We start from the raw sequence: 21,486 nt of genomic DNA, 5'->3' as shown, positions 1-21,486 counted from the left end.
GCTCTGAATGCTTTGGCATATTTACAGTAGTTTGGATAATTTAATATGGGTTTGGTTAGGCTCTTCTATATTCACTGAGCTATTGCTCAGCAAGTAGCTGGATAATAAATAGCTGGAAAATGCTTGATAGTTTTTTGTTGTTGTTTAGCTATATAAGAAATGAAGAGAACATTCAAGGCAAAAAATTGCTCCCCCCCTTGGCAGTTTTGTCTAGTTCATGCTCCCTTTCTGCATCTTGGTTCAAGTTATCCAGAAGAATGATTCTCAGCATGGAGAAGAGAGATTTGTTTGTGGTGGCCTTTCCACCTGTATTAGTACTGCTACTGCTGCCTGAGTCTGCTGAAGCAGTGGTAGTAGACAGATGTAACCCTGACTGTGATGATGGAGACCTCTTGTTGCTTTCCATATGAAATAGTAGTTTAAAACAAGGGTATGCCAACAAAGCTAGAAACAAAGCCATCTTTTTCCATCTTTTAGGTTTCATTTTGAGCAAAGGTTGATGAAAATTTTGTAAATCTTGGCAGGTATTATATTCTAGAATAGCCTTCTAGGAGAGTAATACTCCTTATTTTTTATATCTTTTTCTGCCAAAGCACAGGAAAAATTCAAACCTTTAACATTTTTTTTTCAGGTGTCAGCATGATAGTGCATTTGTACTTCCTCTAATAAACTTCACAGTGCAGGCCACTGCAGGTAAAAGGGTTCTACAGCCTATGCTAGAAAAGAGATTCAAATTACATTCACTTTTTGTTTCTCTCCGAGTCTAATTGGTGAAGTTTGTCAGAATCGCATCTCATATGAAACCACATCATTCTGAGAATTCCCAGAGACCAAGTAACTCCTTCCTAGTTGTGAAAAATGTAAACTTCCCGTCCTTGTTGTTTCCTTCATGGAACTGATGAACACTCTAAAGTATTTTGAGTTACACAGTGCTTTTCATCCATAAAAATCAGTGTTATGGAAATACGATCTTTCCTGAATCTTCATAAGCTTCTTTTGCATGTTTTCATCCCTATCGTTTTATCTATGCCTCACCCTGAAAATAGTCAAAATTCTTCAAATTTTAAAATTCAAAATAGGAGTCTGTTTGAATTTCAAAAATTGAAAATTGGGGGCTTATTCAGCACTTTTTAAGTGGTACTAGTGCACTTTCTCCTGTTCTCTGTCTTGGACTTGCATATTGATTCTAAATCAATGACTTGAAATGAATGCGTATCCACCTCTTTTTTAGACTCTCTTCAAAGTCGAACTGATGAGTGGTCACTGCTGTATTTAGCAGCATTTGGCCATTTCTGAAGCAAATAGATATTGAACTAGGGAACCTAGCCTTTTGTGTGAACTGAAGAATATATTCTTTATGGCAGGAATTCATAAGAACTTCCTTTATTTTGGCTTTTTTTTTTTCTTCCCCTGGAAGTACTTTTAGTGGTTTGGAAGCAGAAGCAAGAGGGACGCAAGTAGTATTGCAGGGTCCATTTCCCTATGATACCATTACAGTCCTTACTGATTCCTATGATGGAATGGATTTAATGAGTACCAATTGCTTGAGTTTGTCAGTGATACTCAAGTGATGACTGTTACTGTGCATTTCATTTTATTACTGTAATTATTGCAGATCTATCAGTGTGGTAGTTTCTTTGAAAGTCTTTGAAAGCCTGTAGCTTATTTGGAAGTCTTCTCTGGAGTTTCTGGTGCCCAAACAAAATAAGTGGCTCACAAAAAGAATATGGTTATGGTACACAGCTTGAAATTTCAACATTCTTGTACTGCAAGGAAAAATACATGTTTGTAATCAATAGCACCAAATGCTGCTCAAAATAAAGTTGATCTTTGTTCTGTTTGAACCAACAATCATAGTGTCTTCTGTATTCCATCTATCAAGAGAGCAGTAAAGGAAGCCAGTTAACTTCGTAGGACTGCAAGAAAGACCTGTAATTTGATTTAGGAAGGATGTTATGCCCTTGAATATGAGTAGTTGCTTATTTGGCACAAAGGTCTTCCATTGAGAGGAGCTGTTCACATTCAGTTTTGTGCAGGCTATTTAAGGAGCTCATTAAAATGATCTTGCTTCATTGTGTCTATGATTTCATTGAAAGAATTGATTTGTTTGAGAAGAGGAATTTCTAAGGCAAAAAAAGGAAACTTTTTGATATGTCAAATCTCTTACAAACACTGTAGATTGGATATTGAATACTTCGAGATGATAATATGCGAACTGAGAAGTGCTTTGGAAATTCTAATGTCAGGATTAGCATAAAAAGTAAAAATGGTAGAAGAATTTCATACCTGTAAATATATTTTCTTTGGGTTCTTCTGTATGCATCCATACCCCTTTCCTTGAAGAGTTGGCATATGATCAGAAAGAAAAGTAAATAAATATCTACTGAGCATTAAGTTAAGAAACTTTGCAGTTCATTACAGGTTTATGGATCATTAATGAATTGCTTGCTCTTTTGATCTTAAATTAAATTACTACTTTCTAAATTTCATCTGAGGATTAGGGAATGCAAGTCTCAAATTGAAAATCTCAATTACACATCTATTGGCGTAGAGGAGTTATATACTATTATTTGGACTATCAGAAGAAAAAAATAGAGAAGACACTCAAGTAGATTGCTTTTTACGTATTGATATGGTATCTGGTACAGTTCTGTACAAAAGTATCAGTCATTTGGGGGCAGAAGGTATTCTCTTTGGTGGAAAAAAAACCAACGTAGGAAGAATACAAAAATCTGTATTGTTATCTTGGTGGCAGCTCAGAAAGAATTACCTTTTTTACTTTTTGTTTTCTTCCTACTAAGTACTGAGGTAGTGCTGAAATCTGACCATGGACGTGTCTTTTAAATTAGATTAAATATTAAAACAAACTCCATGATTCTGAGCATTTGGAAATCCTGATGCATGAAAGCAGAGAATCGTTAATGTAAAGCTTTCCCTCAGTAACTATTCAAGTGTCCAACTACCCCAAAGAAGTAAAACATATTTTTAAGCTCTTCAAAGCAGAATTATCAGTCCATATGTCACATCAGCATAAAAATTTGTACATCCAAATCCTCACCTTATATATGAGGACACACACACATTTTTAAATTACAAGTGCCTAATACACAATAATTTGACCGTATAACAAAACTGAATAATATAGCTAAAGATACTTAGCTGATATTGCCAGTAAAGTTACTGAGCTTAGTGTTTTCTGCATAGAAATATTCAGGCCACAACAGGTTTCTTTTTCAAAAGTATTATCAACAAATTGTTACAAATAACCTCAAAATGCCTTAAGTAACGAATGGATGTTTCCAAGCAGAAGAATTTGTTAACCTGAAGCTAATGTGGCAAATTAATTTTTGGTCATATCCTTTAAGAAACTGTTCAGCTATTCTTGATTTATATGAACATTAACAGAAGATTTATGTTCCAAAAAGTCAAATCTCTTTTGAGTTAGAACGGCTTCATTTTGAACATCAAACATGATATTAAGAGATAGCCATTTGACAGAACAGAGTTTCAAGGAAAGTACTGAAGATCTGACTGCTGTCTATTTTGCCCAGGCTTGATTCTGCATTCCTGGTGGCCTGCTGCGTGGCACCTTTTGATTTCATTGCTGCAGTCCTAGAGCCTATATAAATCCTTTCTGATATATTTATGCAATACATGAAGCATAAATGTGTATTTATACACAAAGCAGTGTATGAAGCGGTTTTGTGTTGTTGCACTTCACCTATTTATTACCTCTCAGAACTTAACTGGAATCTTTAGAAGGTGAAGGTCTATGGAGAAGCCCCAGAGCTTGCACCTCACATCTTTTTAGACTTACCGATCCATGAATAGGGTAGTTATTACTTCAAGAAGTGTTCTTCCCTGCTTCTACTATTATATGATTTTACTGGCATTACAGTGCCAGTACAGCCATGGAAGAACAAACGTTTAAAAAGTTGGTATCAAAAGCCTCATTCAGCCACACTCTTTAGTAGGACTTATATTTAAGCATGTGCTTAAGTTGCCATAGCTGCAGAGGGATTCTGGTCGCATCTAATACATGCTTTTGGTTATTAGTTTATTTAATTGAAATCCAGATGCAGAATCTCTGCTGCTGATACGATCCCTGTGCCAGACTCCAGTTTGATCCAGGGTTGATTTTGCAAAACAAAATCCATTTAAACTTATGTATCATATTTGAAATGTGATCATTAGGTCTGTACAACCTCAGAATGCTCCTGACGTGTCAGTTATATTAAGGGCTAGCCTATGGCTGGTAATAATTAGTGCAGCAGCTCTGATGAGACTGGAAGTGAATTGGCTTATGCAGGCTGAGGACTGGGACCACCCAGATTTGTGACCAGCCGGTTCCCTTGCCATTCTCCTCTCATCCTGTGGCAAATCTGAGAAGGTAGAAGTGCCTGACTTTCAGGAGAGGAGCTTGCAGTCAGGGAAGAAGCATAGGGAGCCAAAGCAAAATGTTACTGAGATGGCTCCTCTTGCCTAGAGGAGGCTTATGGTGTGCTGAATGCATCCTTCAAGTAGTAATATCACAGTTCAGACAGGTGTGGGTATGTCATGCAATAAATCCATGCAGGAAACTAAGAAGAGGTCTGCCCAAAGCTCCCTTTGGGTGTGAGGTACTACTATCCCACCAAGAACACTGAGGCATGTGCTACTAAAATCATGTGTTAGAGACACAACTATGTTGCTGAGCAAAGATCAAAGTGAGGAGAAACTGAGACATGGTTCAGTCTTGTGTTCAGATCTCAGCTGAAATCTGGAAAACTGCCCACAGCTCAGCAAATTATTATGACTGTGGTCCCAGCAGAAAGTAGAGATAATAACCAGAAATATCTACTTCAGATAATGCGTTTCTGTCCTGAATGCAACTTTAAGAGAACTGAAGGAAGTTTTCGGAAGATTAATTCCTTAAATAATTGAAGTATAATTTTAGAGAGACAAAGGCAACCAAGACATAGTTGTTTTCTTTTAAAAAGAATTCTGTCTAGAATATGGTGTTCATGTAGATGGGAACTCGCATTAGTGATCTTTTGACGCAGTTTATATGGAGGTGGGACAGAGACCAATCTGCCTTGGGAAGGGTATGCGGGGGAGATTATTTCTGTGAACACTCAGCTATGAAGCAGAAACAAAATTGATAAAAGCATATCATTAACTGTTACTACACCTAACTCGTTAAGTGCAGTCTAGGAGTTACTGCCCTGATAATACTTATTAACTACGGGAATAGATGTGAGCCTGTTGACCGCATTAGGAGTGCTGTCTATAAATGAGGCAGAGAGCATCTCCTGCCCACATGGTGCAGAAGGTTTATTAAGAAATGAAGGTGGAGACAACTGTCTCCATTTACTGTCAACTTGTAGAATTGTGGAATTAGGTAAGAAGGCTGGAACATGAGATTACTTTGCACATTTGTATTATGTATGTGGCTATAATTTCATACTGAATTTATGGAAATTATTACCATCACCTATGGAATTTTATTTTGCTTTTTTTTTTCTTGTCTAGCAACCTAGTTGTGACTGCAACCAGTTTGAAAAGATGAAAGAAGGGAAATATTTTTTTTTCAAAGCATTTGAATAATTCTGTAATTGATGCAGTACAGTTGAATTGAACGTTGGATGCCAGAACTGGATGTGCAGTTGATTTGAATGAATTGGGTAAGCCTTACAGTCTGGGATTTTTGATAGAGCACAGAGAAAGATGAACTTCTGTGGGAGAGTAAGTGAACAAATGACGGGAAGTAAGGCTGAGCCTGCAGATACTGTATGTAAATGATCAGCCATTTTTCTTGAGGTTTGCGGGTGGCTATTGGAAATGAGCTGAATCTGAGCTGGAATGGCAGAGAAGGCATGTTCTGAGACTAACTGATACCTCTCCCTGACAGCCGGGAAGCAGCCACCTCAAGTGATTTCTGTATCTGGCTGAAAGTGGTTTGCGATTTCTGTCAGAGGTTGATCTAGGTGTGACAGCACTTTAAGGTTTAAATCAAATTACGGGATGACTTTAAATGGGCATGAAGTATGTCAGAAGAGAGTATGGTGAAGAGCCACCAATCCCCTACTCATTAATAAGGCCTGAATGTGTGAATTTTGGTCAATGGAGAAACCACTAATTATCCAGATACACCCTTTGATAGTGGAAATTTCCAGTGCAGGTTATTAGTTCAGTGCTGGACAGGTTCTCTGATAAATCAAATGGTCTGAGGGGATAAAGAAGCTGGGGAATTGGTCTGATACTGCCAATTGTACTGTACAGCAAAGGAAAACCTGCTTTTTTCGAGGTCATGCAGGGGAAGAGTGGTTGGGTGTTGGTGGTGGGCTGGGGACCTGCTGTGGCGGGGCAAAGGGCCCAGGGCTGCTGCATGCAGACAGCTAGGATGGACTCGTGGCACTCGTCACTGACCTAATTTCTTCATATTTCCTGAGCAGGATATATTAATAACGCTTTACACCAATTGAACAACATCATTTTCATTTGGCCTTTTTTTCTGTGTCCCAAGCAGTGTTCATAAGCCTTTTCAGGGTAAGCTTGCACTTTAAAGGCTTCATCTGCATCTGGTGTTAATTGCTGCAGCATTCTTGAACGTACTGACAGTATAGTGACTTACTTCAGCTGAGAGTATAGACCTGATTGTTTCACATATTCATAAATTGTGGTAGTTTCTATCATGGTATAGTGAACAAAGGAAAATAATACAATACAGGAATCACAAAAACACAGAGGAGTGATGTCTGGATCATCCTAAGGGCTATTGTGGTCTGGATGTGTTCATTCTCGCATTTAAAAAGCTACGTATAGGTAGCTAGGTGTAAGTTTGTTCAATGCTTTAGCTTGATAAGACCTGCACTTGAAAAACAGGTCCCTTGAATGTATGCAGCTGCTGTGCACTCAATTGCTTATAGGCCTTACATAAATTATTGTTAAGCAAAAAAGCCAATTGTTTTGTACTTCCATAGGTACTAAGTCCAACTGATTTGAATATATTTTTCCAGTTCAATACACTCTTGAACTACTTCAGCCTCAAAAATAAGCATGAGTAGTGGTGTTTTTGAGTGTGGTTTGGTTTTTTTTTTGGCATGTTCTTAACTAGCTTTTTGTACCCTGTATTGTCTGTATTGTACTCTTATCAACATTGCAATTACTTAATCTTGTCAGGAAGTACTTACAGTTGTGGTCATGGCCTCATTCAGTGGCTAACTGAACAAAAAACTGGATACTTGGATCTGCAGCAAATTGATGTTTAAATCATAGTGTAAAGCACATAGATAAACATTTTGTATTTAGTCATCTGTTAAAATTAAATGCATTTTCAATTCTCAATAGCTTCATATCAAAACGAAAAAGTAATAAATGTCAAGGTTTGATTTCCACCCCCCACTCCCCGAACTGTGTTTGTAGATCAGTTTTCTAGGGGTGACGTCCCTTTAGGAGCAGGAAGGTCACACTAGGCAGTTGAGAAAAATCTTTTTGGTAACTGAGTTTGGACGGTTAGAGTTTGTGCTGAGGTTCAAGATGCTTTCCTTCTCTGGACTCTTATTTCATGTCTGGGTTTTTTTTTGTTTCTTTGGGAAATGATGTTCTAGAGGATGTTTTAGGCATGATAGGGAACAATATAAGTAGCATTCTTTTTTTTCCTAACAAGCCTCTCTTTCAGCTTTTTTCCTTTTGCTCTGTGGCATGTCTAAGTAGAGGAGGGAAAGAAAGATTCATTCTTACAATGTTTGCATGTTGTACTGGTTTTGTTTTGCTTGTTGTTTTAGCCATGGTCATTTCCTCCTTAGAGCTTTTGGATTTAGGATCCTGAGATTTCTAGTTCAAGAAAAGTTGAGCATCCCATGACAGGTTCCCCGAAAGCTGTTACGTTTAGGATATCCTAAAAATACTTCCCAAAACAAAGGTCAGACTTGCCTGCCCAAATTAAGCATGCTAAGAATTTAAACATTTAAATAAAATTAACAACATTTTAGGGATGCTAAGCATTTGTGAGTCTCATTGCTCAGCAATGCTCACTGCTAAATTATGTAATCTTTTCTTGGAAAGTTGAACACTTACTTGATTACAAAAAAGCTTCTGAAGCCAATGCTCACTCACATGGTGCTCATCACAGAGAACTCTGTAACTCCATGCGTAGAAGTTGGTTTGATTTTTAAGTGCCATAAGTTGACACACCATACTGAAAATGCAGCCTCGTCTCATTGTGTCTGTCTCTCTACTGTAATTTTAATTTGTTAAAAATTTTTCCTTTTTTAACTTGAGCCTTGTAACATTTGAGTGTGTATAAAGACTAATAGTAACTCTTTTATTTTATAGGTACTAAGCCAGATGATCTACAATTGGTAATATCCTTGTTAGGAATGGATGGGGAGGATAATCAGAAGAGAGATGATGTTGATGAGAGTTCGCAAACTGCATTAACAAAAGACTCCCTCATAAATGCATCAGGAAAAAATGCTGAATGTGACCCTTCATCTCAGCAGAAAACAAGGCCCGTATCAGATGAAGCGTTCAGAGACCTTGAAAAGAAAAGAGAAGAGAATGACACAAAAAAAAGGGCATTGTCAGAATCTTCAAACTCTGACATTGTTGAAGCAGATAGACCTGAAAATGTCTCCAGAAAAAGAAAGCTGAGTTCTTCGGAATACATGAAAGATAGTGAAAGGAAACTGTCGAAAGTCCTACTTGGAGAAGCAGTTAGTATAGTAGATGGAGCTATAAAGAAGGAAGGAGTCACCAGCTGTCTTGGTAATGACATATTTAATTCAAATTTGATGTGCCCACACTGTGATTTCAAATGTGCTGATGGTGCCATATTGAAGATTCACTGGGAAAATAAACATTCACAAGAGGTTCCAGCTGCTGTTCCTGAAAACATACCTTCAGAAGAAATCAGTGTTAGCTATTTGGTTGGAAACATAGGCAATGATCTTAAAGGCAAAATGTGTAATCAGCTTTCCCCCTCCTGCTCTGATACAGGAAAACATATAAGAGAAAGCCACTCTAGACAACCCAAAGAGCAAACATGCCCTCACTGTGCAGAACGTGGCTCAGCAGTACACACGCATGTTAAACAAGATCACAAGCAATCCAAGATATTTTGTTGTGATCTTTGTGGTTTTCAGAGTGTTGAGCAAAATCTCCTAAACTCTCACTTCCTTGGCAAGACACGCCTTCGACGGCAAAACCTTGCTGCACAGGGAGGATCTGTACAGATACTGACAAAAAAATCCTTTAATAAACAACAGTCTACTGCAATCAAAGAGAGGAGTGTGAGAACAAAACCTGGGACCAGTAAATTAAGGACAAGGACTTCTGATAAAAAAGAACTAAGCAATGTTTGCAGTACACTGAAAGGCTCAAAAGTAAGCTTGTCTAAACAAAACGATGGCACTGCACTTGTTGAAATGATACCATCCATAAATATTTCCACTGAAAAGCCAGCTACTATGACAAAGGAAATGTTACTTTCTTCCAGTGTTGAAGAAAATCATGAAGTCCCTACTGGAAAGCTAGAAATACCAGGACCCTCGAAAGGCATCTTGCCTAAATTGGAACACCCTCCAATGACCAAAAAGCTAGTTAGCAGTTTAAAAATGACAGGGAGATTTGATAGACTAGAACATAAAAGAAACGTTGTATTGCTAAGGACTTCATTTGGGCAAAATAGTTCTTTTAGATTAAAAAGGCAGGTTAAAAGAAGATATAATTTGTTGTGTAGTGGTAAGAAAGGCAAGTCTGATCCTCAGAGAGTCCACGTGAAGCGTATCTCCAGCGCACTGCTTAAATCTGGTGATTCAAGACCTACACTGCATACAGAATTAGAAACGCATGATAAAAATCAATATGAAGCTACTACAAAAATTCAAGATCTTACTCTAGATAGGTCAAATACACTTTCTTCCAGCACTACAGACATTAAAGATTCTCAAATTAAACTTACTGCTGATCATAGTGTTCATCATACTTGCAGTTATTGTGGTAAAGTTTTTCAGACCAGAAAAAGTCTGGAAGCTCATGTTGTAAAGCTTCATAGAAATAGGATCCAGTTTCATTGTCAGACATGTAGTTATTCCTCTATAGTCAACGAAGACGTGAAGCAGCACTGTCAGAACAGTAAACACCAGATGGGAGCTTGCAGCTTTAATTGTCAACTTTGTTCATTTACTTGCTTGAATGTGATCAACCTTCAAAGCCATATGAGTGAAGAGCATAATATGTCTCATAGTTGTCCAGCTTGCCTTCTCTTTTTTCTAGCGGAAGAAGAGCTGGTAAATCATCAAACAAATGAGAAACACGATCAGCAAGCTACTCCATTGAGTAACAGTGATCTGACCTTGCAAGTGGTAACTTATGCTGCCTTAGAATCGAACAATAGTCAAAAACTTGCAAAGGATATGGAATTGTCAATGAAAGAAAAAAACCCAGACTCCTCCTTAGTAAATCATAGAAATGAACTGAAGCATTCTGTTCTGAATAAAACCCAATTTCAGTGTAAAAAGTGTTTTTATAAGACAAGATCTTCCACGGTTCTTACAAGGCACATAAAACTCCGACATGCACAGGAATATCACTTCCTTTGCAAAGCATGTAATCTTTACTCACTGAGTAAGGAAGGAATGGAGAAGCATATCAAAAGAAGCAAGCACCTTGAAAATGCCAGGAAAAATAATATTGGATTACGTTTTGAGGAATGTATTGAAAAGGTCTGTGTTGGTGTTGGTGGTATTAAAACAGTGATGGAGCCTTCCATTTCTGGGAGTGTGAATACTGACTTAGATAAAGAAATTATACATGTCTCATCCTCTACTGTGGAAAACATGTCAAGAAATAAGGAATTGGTTCCAGATGATGAAAGAATTGGTGAAAATGAATTGATTTTAGCTAATGCACCAAGAAGAGGGAGACCTAAAGGCACTATTTCTAGGACATGTACTCACTGTGGTCTTTTGGCCTCCAGTGTTACAAATTTGACTGTTCACATCAGACGAAAGCACAGTCATCAATACAGCTATTTGTGTAAGGTTTGCAATTATTATACTGTAACCAAAGGAGATATGGAACGTCACTGTGCCACCAAAAAACACAGAAGTCGTGTTGAAATAGAAGGACATGGAAAACAGAACTCAGAGATCATTGTTAGTCCTGAAGGAGGTAATTTTGAATCCGTAAGCAAGAAGGTTAATAGCCCCACGACTGTTTTGTATGAACATGTTGAGGATGGTAGCCAGTCATCAGATTTGGAAAATTCTGTCTTAGAAAATCAAGCAGTTGACCAAGGAAACTCTGAGATAAAAGCCGAAAATGCCCATCGGCTGCCAGATCTGGAACATACTCAAAATTCTTTAAATATAAAACAACGTATAGTTTTGGAATCAGCTAGGGTTACCCAAGATGGTGACCCGTGCTTCCAGAGAAGAGCAATGGGTGCAAATGACAAGAAGTGCATACACTGCAACTTCATTGCTCATTCTTCTTCTTCTTTAGAGCTGCACATAAAACGAAAGCATACAAAACAATTTGAATACTACTGTATGGCATGTGACTACTATGCTGTTACTCACAGAGAGATGATTCGGCATGCAGCGACAGAGAAGCATAAAATTAGGAGAGAAACCTATGTTTATTCTTCCTCTGGGGAGGAAGCAGACACAGCAAATATCACTAAAGAAGCCACTGCTTTGTCTCAAGAGGAGCGTCATCGTGGTCCAGGAGAACTAGAAACTGTTTTAAGTGAAATAAAATATGCCAAAGATGCAGCAGAGGGTGATCATATGAGTAAAAGCTTAACCGACTGTTCTGTCTTAGATGAAGATGCATCTCCAGAAATGCCTGAAGAAGGCAGTTCCCAGAATACAATAGAAGCTGAACTCGTAGAGGAATCTAAAAATGGAGGCAAAAATCATTTTTGTGAAGCATTCCAACAAGCTCCTCAAAAAGACAAAGTTGTTAAACTTGTTCAGGAGGTATCAGTTAAAGAAGCAGGTACTTGTGATCTTCAGAAAAGTGGGCATGGTCAGGAGGTGCTCAACTCGGATAACCGTTGCACTGCAGAAAATCAAAATAGATCAAGTGACACAAACGTGAATTCAGGAAAAGGTGAGGAAAGCTTGGAATCAAATAGAGAAAACCCTGAAGTAGAATGTAGAAACACAGATGTCCTCGAAGAAATATCCCTAAAAGAAAATAATCCACTTAGGCTAACTCTTCCGGAAAGGAGTAGTACAGTAGAGCAATCAAATTTTGCTGAAAACATTGGGGAAACGGTACAAAATATACGTAATTTAGAGGATGACAGAAGTTTTGAAGAGGATCCTACTGGGGAGGAGGAAGAAGCCCTTATGGAAGCACAACATGAAGCAGAAGTAACTATAAATAACAATGTCTGGGAGGCAGATGGCTCAACAGCTGAGGGCATGCAAGAAAGTAGTAATGAGGCTTTGGGAACAGTTATCAATGCTGATGATAAAGGAAAGATGATGCAGAATTTTGGCAAGTTTGATTCTTCTATAGTAAGATTAAAAAGCCATCAAGATGGAGAGACTGCTGACCATTCTGATGAAGGGCAGATACCAGGTGGAGTGAAAGCTAGTGAGCTCACTGTGAAAGCAGACACGTCACCAAGCGGTGTGAAAAAGAAGAAATCAGAAGGAATTTCCCTTGGGGAATCGACACGTATTCGCTGTGATGACTGTGGTTTTCTAGCAGATGGTTTGAGCGGACTAAATGTTCACATAGCCATGAAACATCCTTCAAAAGAAAAACATTTTCATTGTTTACTTTGCGGAAAATCATTTTACACAGAAAGCAACCTTCACCAGCACTTGGCCAGTGCTGGGCACATGCGAAATGAGCAGGCAAGTGTGGAGGAGCTGCCAGAAGGAGGCGCTACCTTTAAATGTGTTAAGTGCACGGAGCCCTTTGATTCAGAGCAGAACTTGTTCCTCCATATCAAAGAGCAACACGAAGAACTGTTGCGGGAAGTGAACAAGTACATTGTGGAAGACACGGAGCAAATAAACAGAGAGAGGGAAGAGAATCAAGGCAACGTCTGCAAGTATTGTGGGAAGATGTGTAGAAGTAGCAATTCCATGGCCTTCCTAGCTCACATTCGTACCCATACAGGTATGGAAATGCTCCCTTTGCAGTCAGTCTCTTTCAGACAGAGTGAATTATACCATTGGTCTTTTTCTGCTTGTTAACCTCGTCAACATTTCTTATGAAATGGCATTCATATAGCCTGATGAACCACTGATGAGATTCAAAATCGCCTAAGTATTAAGTATGTGAAGGGGTATGAAGGTAGAGTGATCAAATGGTAGAAAATGTAGGAGCACTGTAAGCACAGCTGTCCTTCTGCTTTTTGTTTCATGTAAAGAGATTTCCTTCCCTTTATCTAATCCTTTGTTCTTAAATTCACATAATGAAGCAGTGCTGGTTTGAGAGAACAAGTCAGCTGTTCTTTGTAACTTTCTCATGGTTGTTTAGTATCTAAATAGTTTATTTCAGTTCAATTCAGTTACACTTTCAGCATTGCATAATGCTTCCAGATAGTCATTTGCTATTATATCACTCCTTCATAAATACAAACGATAAGCAACAAGATTTTTTGTAGAAATAAGTTATGGGAATTGGAATAGGTCAGTCTTTTTGGAAGGCAGAGTGTAGTGTTGATGTCATGCACAGGGAGGTAGCATCTGATTTTGTTTCTGTGCTGATTACACTTTCAATTCCTTTTTATGTCTAATTTTAAGTGGAAAATTTAAAAACATTTTTGTAGAAAAATGCATAAGCTGCAGTTCTAAATTTATGTAAAAATTCACTGTGATGTTTCTATAAACCTGCCATACATTCTTTATTTTAAATAGACAGCTTTTCTAAATCACTGAGCTCTGCTTAGACAAGTGGTGTCTCCATGGTTGAATTTATGAGTGGATTTGAATAATAAATTCACATTTCAATGAACATATTTTCATTAAAACTGTAAGGTTTATTTTACTGTACTTTTAAATAATGGCTTATTATGGAAGCTATAGTTTAAATTCATGCAGTATTTGAAACTTAGTGCATGGTTACAAGGAAGAGAACAAAAAGGTAGGAAAAAAGAAACATAAATGATAATTCCTGGCATAATCCTAAAATAGTTTTTTAAGTTTTTATAAAAAGGCAAGGGCATGACTGGACAACAAAGTTTAAAATTAATCGTGAGGAACACAGACATTGTATTTCAAATCTTTCAAAGTATTTTACTATAACTGCAGTATTCATGTATACCAATAATTCACATACATACTTTATACTTTCATCATTGCTTCTGTCCTGTCAATAATATATTTATCTGTATAGTTTCAGCTAATTTCTAGCGTTGAATGCAATGTTAGGTCTTGGGAGGGACGTTCATGTTCACATGGTCAGAACAGCTATATAAGCCCTTAATATGCCCTCTTATGGCAGATAAAACTGAATAAAACTAAGGCGAAGATGCTAATGGAGCTCTCTTTAGAATTCTTTATGCAACTGTCTGGTCAAGACATGTTGCTTATAATTGATGTGTCCATTACTTGAATTCTCTTGTAATTATAGTCAATAAGTCTTGTAAATGTGTTAAAGCTCACTAAAAGCATACAAATTCAAGAACAGAGTAAGGCTAATAATTTAAAATAATCAATGTAGGCATTTCAGCACTTAATTTCCCTTGTGTGTTGATAGCTGATCATTCTTAATCCATTAAGATTTATTTAGTCGTTTACAATGCAAAATAGGTTTGCACTGGTCACTTGTGCCATTTGAAAATGTCCACCAGGTTAAGTGCAGAATGTAGTCCATTAGTCTTCCTTGACTATATGTATTAATTGCATTTAAAATCAAGTTAATGTGGATGTGAAAGTGAGGTAACTATCAATATATGACAAAGCAAACCTACTTACATACGTTACATCATTGACTGTAACATTTAGTAAAAGTTAGTGTACTTTTTAATATCTTATGTGTAGGTCTTACCATGAAGTATATTTTTATTGTGCTTTGGAATAGCCCTAAATATGCAAAGCGGTAACAGAATACATTTCATTTTGCAAGTCATTTTTTGGTGGTGCTTTTGGAGGGGCTAGAGAAGGATTACAGAACAGGCTTGGGTCTGTGCTCTTTCTCACCGCACCTTTCAATGAATTGCTTTTCTGATGCTTTGCTTATTCATATGAAATAGTAATGCAGAGACTTTTATTAATAGTTAATGGGAAGAAGTTTCTGTTCTCATCCCTGTTTTCATATTTTTGTGATTTTCTTTTGTGTTTTATATAACCTTTTGTTCTAATCTGCATGACAATGGATGCAGTTGAAAAAAAATATATGGTTTTTGGTCACTGGGAATGGTGGCAGAGGAAACAGACATAAAACACTAACTATATACACTGGCTTCTATCATTGGCCAGGCAAAGAAGTACAATATTTCTACCCTATCTTGTCTCTTCCAGAATAACAGCAGGTTCATTATAGGAGGAGAGCTACAGTTTATTTTCCTATTTATTGTTCTGATTATGTGCTTTTTCTAAAATCTTTCTTCAGCATTGAGATATGTGTGTATGTACATAAATATAAAAGAATATATGTGTATATACATACATACATATATAAAAATCTGTATATATGTCTATAACTATATATAACTCCCTGTTTTTTTTATTAATTTGAGTAATTGGTGATAGTTTGTGGGGGAAAGGGGGAGTGATAGCTCTGGAAAGATGCAACTAATGATTCCCAGTAAGAGAAACAGGATGTTTCAAAATACTTTTAAATAATCTAAGAGATTTTCATGTTGCAAATGAAAGGGAAGCTTTGCTAGAAAGGAGATAACAAGTAAGTCCATCACACGTTGACAAGTGAAAATGAGGAGGTGTGAAGGAAAATAAAAGAAATACTAGAGGTGGAAGGCTTTTTAGTTTGCAGTTGATGCAGGTCCCATAAACTTAATTAACAATCAGCATCTGAGGAAAAATCACTTGCAACCACATCATCCTTGTTTAGTTTCTCATCAGTGTTCTCAGTTAATGGAAGGTTTGTCCAATGTAAGCATGGTATCATCGTATCTCACTCCCCATATCCTAAACCTGGTTGGAAATAGGATGATGATGTTTCACATGGCTGTGCTCGCTTTGCATTGGGCCTGAGCTGGAGACACAGCTATGCCTGCAGATGCAGATGATGTTGGTTTTGGTTGGCTTAAAACTGAGGCAGTGATTTTTTTTCTTTTAATTTTGGGTCTCTATTGTCTTCATGCAAAATTAGGATTATTAACTCCAGTTGTCTGCATAAAATAGCAGCATGATTTTTGTCCTGTCAGTCCTGATCTCTAAAATTTAGTCTAATTTCAATTTTTCATTTGTGTTGTTAAGAGCCTCATTGTTTACTGCTGCCATTGCAAAATATACACCCTGTTTCCATGCCATAACTTGTGGGTGAACTAATTTTGTGGCTTTTTTAAAAAAAGCTATTTGGTTGGAAAGATACTATATTCCAAATATTTTTCTCATTTTTTGTAGTTAACTAAAAGCCAAGTATGAAGCCCACAGCATTGCATTTTACAGAGTTTATGAGAACCATTAAAGTTTGTGAAACTAAAAGTATGGCTAAGAAATGGCTAATTGCTTCAATATTGTTTCAGATAACCTTTCGGTAAATACAGATTTTTGCCCCACTAGTTCAACTTTCAGTGTAACACCTTCATCTGAAATATAAAATCTTGGTTTGTTCCATCGAAGAACAAATAGGAACAATATGGCTTCAGCAACCTGAAAGGGTGATGTACTGTTTTTGTTTCAGGTGATAAGTACTGACTGTAGCCTGCCAGCACTTGAGTTTTCATGGAGTTTAAATGGAGATGTTAACAGATATTCAGCCCTGAATATAAGGGGGGGCGGGCAGTGAAGCAAAGGCCTCAGTGATTTTTGGATGAGAGCAGTCAACAGAATAATACATTTATGTATTGTCAGCACAGCGTAGCCACAATTGGCCTGAACTACAGTTTTTCCACAAAGGAGTCATGTAAATGGAAAACAGCAAAGGTTTGTATGGAAGCCCTGCGGGACACCTGCAGTAACAGAATGAGGAACAAATTTACAATTTAATCAGTAGGAGAGAAACTAAAAGTACATAGGGTTGAATCCACATGGTATTTGAATTCTGTGATATAAAACAGCAGTATAAACACCAAGAGACTTAAAAAAAAAAAATTGTCTCTGACTGTAGCCTTGATATTATTAATTGTGTAATTAGTCTTGAAGATCACAAGTTAAAACATCAACTTTAATACTCTTTTATTTAATGCAAAGATCAACTCTCTTTTATTTGCATGAGTCTCTTTATAGAATGCAGCGTTGATTTGAAATGTCACCAAATTAATGATTAATATAGTTTTATCAGGATCATTTAAATAAACTGGGATTTTTCAGTGTGATTGATAGAATGTGATTGCTGTTAGCTCCAGTCTCAACCTGCTTTCAACATTTAAACATATAAAGCTGACTAGATATAATCATTCAGGTGCTAAATATATTTTACATCTACTTCCAACAGTAGAAATGGAAGTATTAAGAGATCTGGCTTCATTGTCATTGAACTGTGAAATATTCAACCTTGTCTGCCCGTGCTTAGCACTGTTGACTTTTTTATTTCAGTTAGAAGATTAAAATTAAATGCTTCATTTTTCGTCAGCTTTTGGGAATTAAATTGAAATTTAAGACTCTAAAATTTTTTACTAAGATCCTCAATTTCACCAATGGATTCTTGGAGGATATTTGGTTTTCAAGGGCACAGCACAAACGTTCATTGATCAAGTATGATATACTGTTACATTTTTGTTATCAGAGCTCTTTATGTATATTTATTAAAGATCACATATTTCATGTTATGCTTAACTGTATTGGAAGAAGTGCTTCACAAAACATATACTAAACACAATACGGAGAATCTGTGAACATATTGTACTTATTTTTAACTGCAATTCCATGATTTTGATTTATTGGTTTAAGGATTTACTGGTCAGAAAACTGGAAAGTGCTACAGCATACTTTAAAATAATGTTGCTGTGTAATAACATAGGTACTGACACGTGCCAAATTTAACTATTACAGTAAAAATGTATTTTTTCCATCTTCAGTAGAGGGCCACTGTTAAATATGACAAATTATTTGTCTTTTTGCTGAACTGATGTGATACAAGAAATAGGTTGGTACTACTTCCTTGGAGAAATAATTTTAGAGTTCTTTGGTCTGCACTAGGCATTTAATATTAAAGTTTGTTCTTGAAATAAATAATAGCCAAAATGTCAATACTTCTGGTTTGCAGAATAATCATAAATTCTTGACCATAAAACAGTCATAAAGGCATAATATTTTATGCCCTGTATATTCATACATTGCATGTCATTACAATAGCTAGGTGATGAATCATTTTCTGTGTGTGACAGAACAATTCTGAAATACCAATGCTAATGTGCAATCTATTCAAAGTCAGAAGACTTGTGAAATTACTTTACTTTAAACATACTTGCTTAAAAAACAAGTACATTTTCCAGTTTACACCAACATCAAGCTACTTTAAGACCACTACCTGAGTTTCAGCAGTTGGAGACAGGGAAAGATGTAGAACAACTTTTGTCATCTAATTGAGAGGTTATCTTCCTAGCATATTATCTTCTCATTTTAATACTCTTTATAAAAAGTAAATTATTATTAGAAGTTAAGCGACTAGCTTTTGTGATCTTGAACTTGAGGAAACTTTAATGAGTAATGTACATAACACTGTCTGTGTCCCCAGAGTTATAAATTTATGTACGAGATACTTTTTTGTTAGGCAAAAATCTCAAACAGGTTAAATGTAGGATAGGCTTTTTTTAAAGGTTATTTTTTCCCAGGAATTCTTATTTCTTTAACCATGGGTAATATATTAGTCTAATTCAACTCATATCTTATGCTAAATTTTACTTAGGATCAAAGCCATTCAAGTGCAAGATATGCCACTTTGCAACAGCTCAGCTCGGAGATGCCAGAAACCATGTCAAGAGGCACCTTGGGATGAGGGAATACAAGTGTCATGTCTGTGGGTGAGTAAATTGAAAGAGTTTCCACCATGGTTAACCAGGAGAAGAGTGCAGGATATGCATTGTTTCAGAATTGAAAACTGTGATGTGAGCAAGAGTGGCTAAAATTATGCATGCATATCCTCCTTTCCATTGTTATGGTAAATTCCTTAAATACAGTTATGACATTCTTTTCCCACTTCTAATCCTGCACTGAAGATGAGCAATTTTATGGGCTACAAGGTCAATTTGAACCTGTAATCTGTAAATTGACTAAATTATAGGATGTTCATTCACATTGCCAGGGAGAACTGTAAATTCCATTTAAAGACATAAAAAATATATAATATAGACTTTACTGTGTGGGTTTTTTTTCTTTTGCTATACTGTTATAATTTTAGTACCATTAACAGATTTCTGGACTCCATTAGGGTTTTCATTCTTTACAAAAACAAAACAGAAGACTGATTTTCAAACAAATGGATCTAAAATATTGCAGGCTTAAGACTTTAAAAATAAATTGAAGCCTTTTATGTACGTTTGTGTTCTTGTTTGTTACCAAAAAAATCTTGTTTTTCTTTTTTACTTAATAGTTATTTCCTCAGAAGGATCGTTCATAATGTTTAATTGTCCTTCAAATGTGTTGCGTTTAATAGGAAGCATTGAGACTCCTTAATGCAAAACTAATTAATTTAGCAGAAATGTTTAAAAGGTTTTAAAATGCCATGGCATATATGGTACATCATAGGACATTCAAAGTTGGATTTTAATACCCTACTTCTGATTAAAAATATATTTTAATGTTATTATGCTAGAGAAATTAACTAATATATGCATCATATAAAAACACTCTACTCAAACCTATGTAACCTGCTGTAGCGGTCTTATAGGTAATGCTAGAACAGCACAAGTTCAATTAGATAATGCAGTGCACACATGAATGGTGTGGTGTGATGTTAGGGATATTATTGAGCAGGAGGTTTTTTTAGCCTACACTTGCTATACCGATCCACCGGAGGACAAAGTGGGTTACACATTTTAAAGGACAAGTGAATCTTCAGCTGAAGATGCAGTCGAGTGATTTTCACTGATTAATCTCTCTGTTTTTCAAATAATTTTGCATGCAGCCTCATGAGATACTTTGGATGTTTTTACTCACTTAAGAAAATTAATTGCTGACTTTTTGAAAAATGAATTAAAAATATATGAATCTAATTCTTAAGTCCACTGAAGATCAGTAATAGAATGACTTCTGCTACTCTTCATTTTATAGCATAATTCAAGTCTAAAATGAACATTATGTGTAGTAGCCTATTTTATGTGTGTGGTTTTGTTTTTTTTTTTAAACTGCTTTACTGTCTCTGCCCTATTGCAGAGCAGGGAAGATGGTTAACAACTGCAGATCCACAAAACTGTTTAGTGAAGGCTAAGCTCTGTTCTTTAGAATTTGTCAACAAACTTGACAATGGTTCTTTATTCAATATCCTTTTAATTTAAACTGAAAAATCATGATATTATTTAACTATATAATCTTAAGAGAAAGTCAAAAAAATCTCAAAATAGTTAACTCGGTATCTTTTATGAAAAGAGAATTATCATGAATAGGATTTGACACAGTTTCTCGTTTTTCAAAAACTCATTCCTTCACTTAAGAATTGACATTTTCTTAGAATCCGTTTCAGAAAATACATGACTCTAGGTTGTAGTACGACTTTTATACATACAGAGAGCAAAACATGTATGTATGATTGAAACTGTGGACTTGAATGTTAGTTGCTTTGCTGAGCTGATTGCTTACTGTATGTTGCTGACATGTCATGCTGGTAGCCAAACAGGTATGCATTTTCTAGTTTTGTGCAATATTGTACTGCTAATTTTTGGCAACACCATGAAGCTGTGCTATACAGATATGATAAAACAATCAGCTGAAGAGATATATGCCACAATACCCTCTGCTTACAAAAATCTGGTTTATATACGAGTTTAGTCCCTTTGCAGTTTAAATAATCATCACATTTCACATAATATGCACCAAAAATTTATTTTAAAAATTAGGTATTAACACTGCTTTAACTGGAGAAGACATTTTTATGCTGTAGCTAACAGTCCTGAAGAATTGAACTGGATTTGAAGAATAAGGAATGACCAGAACAGTTTGAACTGGAGTCCAAATAAAGAATATGTCATCCTTAAATGTGGAAGAAGAGAAAAAAGTCTAATAGGCTGTGCTGTATTTCTGCCGTTTTAATTGAAAGGATAAGGTAGTGTGTAGGTTAAAAAATAAAGTAGCAACATAAAAAAGATTGCTAGGATTGGCTATCGGATTAGTGGCACTATAGAGCATTGGTACATTAACACCACTGACAATGTCAATTCATTATCATTGATGGCTAAATAATCTCAGAAATGCT

General features: G+C 36.3%; 1 protein-coding gene across 4 annotated transcripts in view; it reads left to right on the top strand.

Moving 5' to 3' along the window:
* ZNF407 (zinc finger protein 407) overlaps positions 1 to 21,486 on the top strand; it is a 348,080-nt gene that overhangs the window by 18,078 nt on the left and 308,516 nt on the right. For all 4 annotated transcript variants that reach the window (XM_064507125.1, XM_064507124.1, XM_026100710.2 and 1 more), the window contains 2 exons: positions 8,317 to 13,125; positions 18,985 to 19,099. In XM_064507125.1, coding sequence (XP_064363195.1) covers positions 8,361 to 13,125; positions 18,985 to 19,099 — 4,880 coding nt within the window. In that variant the 5' untranslated portion in view covers positions 8,317 to 8,360. The remainder of the gene's footprint in view (positions 1 to 8,316; positions 13,126 to 18,984; positions 19,100 to 21,486) is intronic.

The sequence above is a fragment of the Dromaius novaehollandiae genome, chromosome 2 (genome assembly GCF_036370855.1).
Source record: "Dromaius novaehollandiae isolate bDroNov1 chromosome 2, bDroNov1.hap1, whole genome shotgun sequence".
NCBI lineage: Eukaryota > Metazoa > Chordata > Aves > Casuariiformes > Dromaiidae > Dromaius > Dromaius novaehollandiae.
This window is presented reverse-complemented; position numbering and strand designations above follow the sequence as displayed.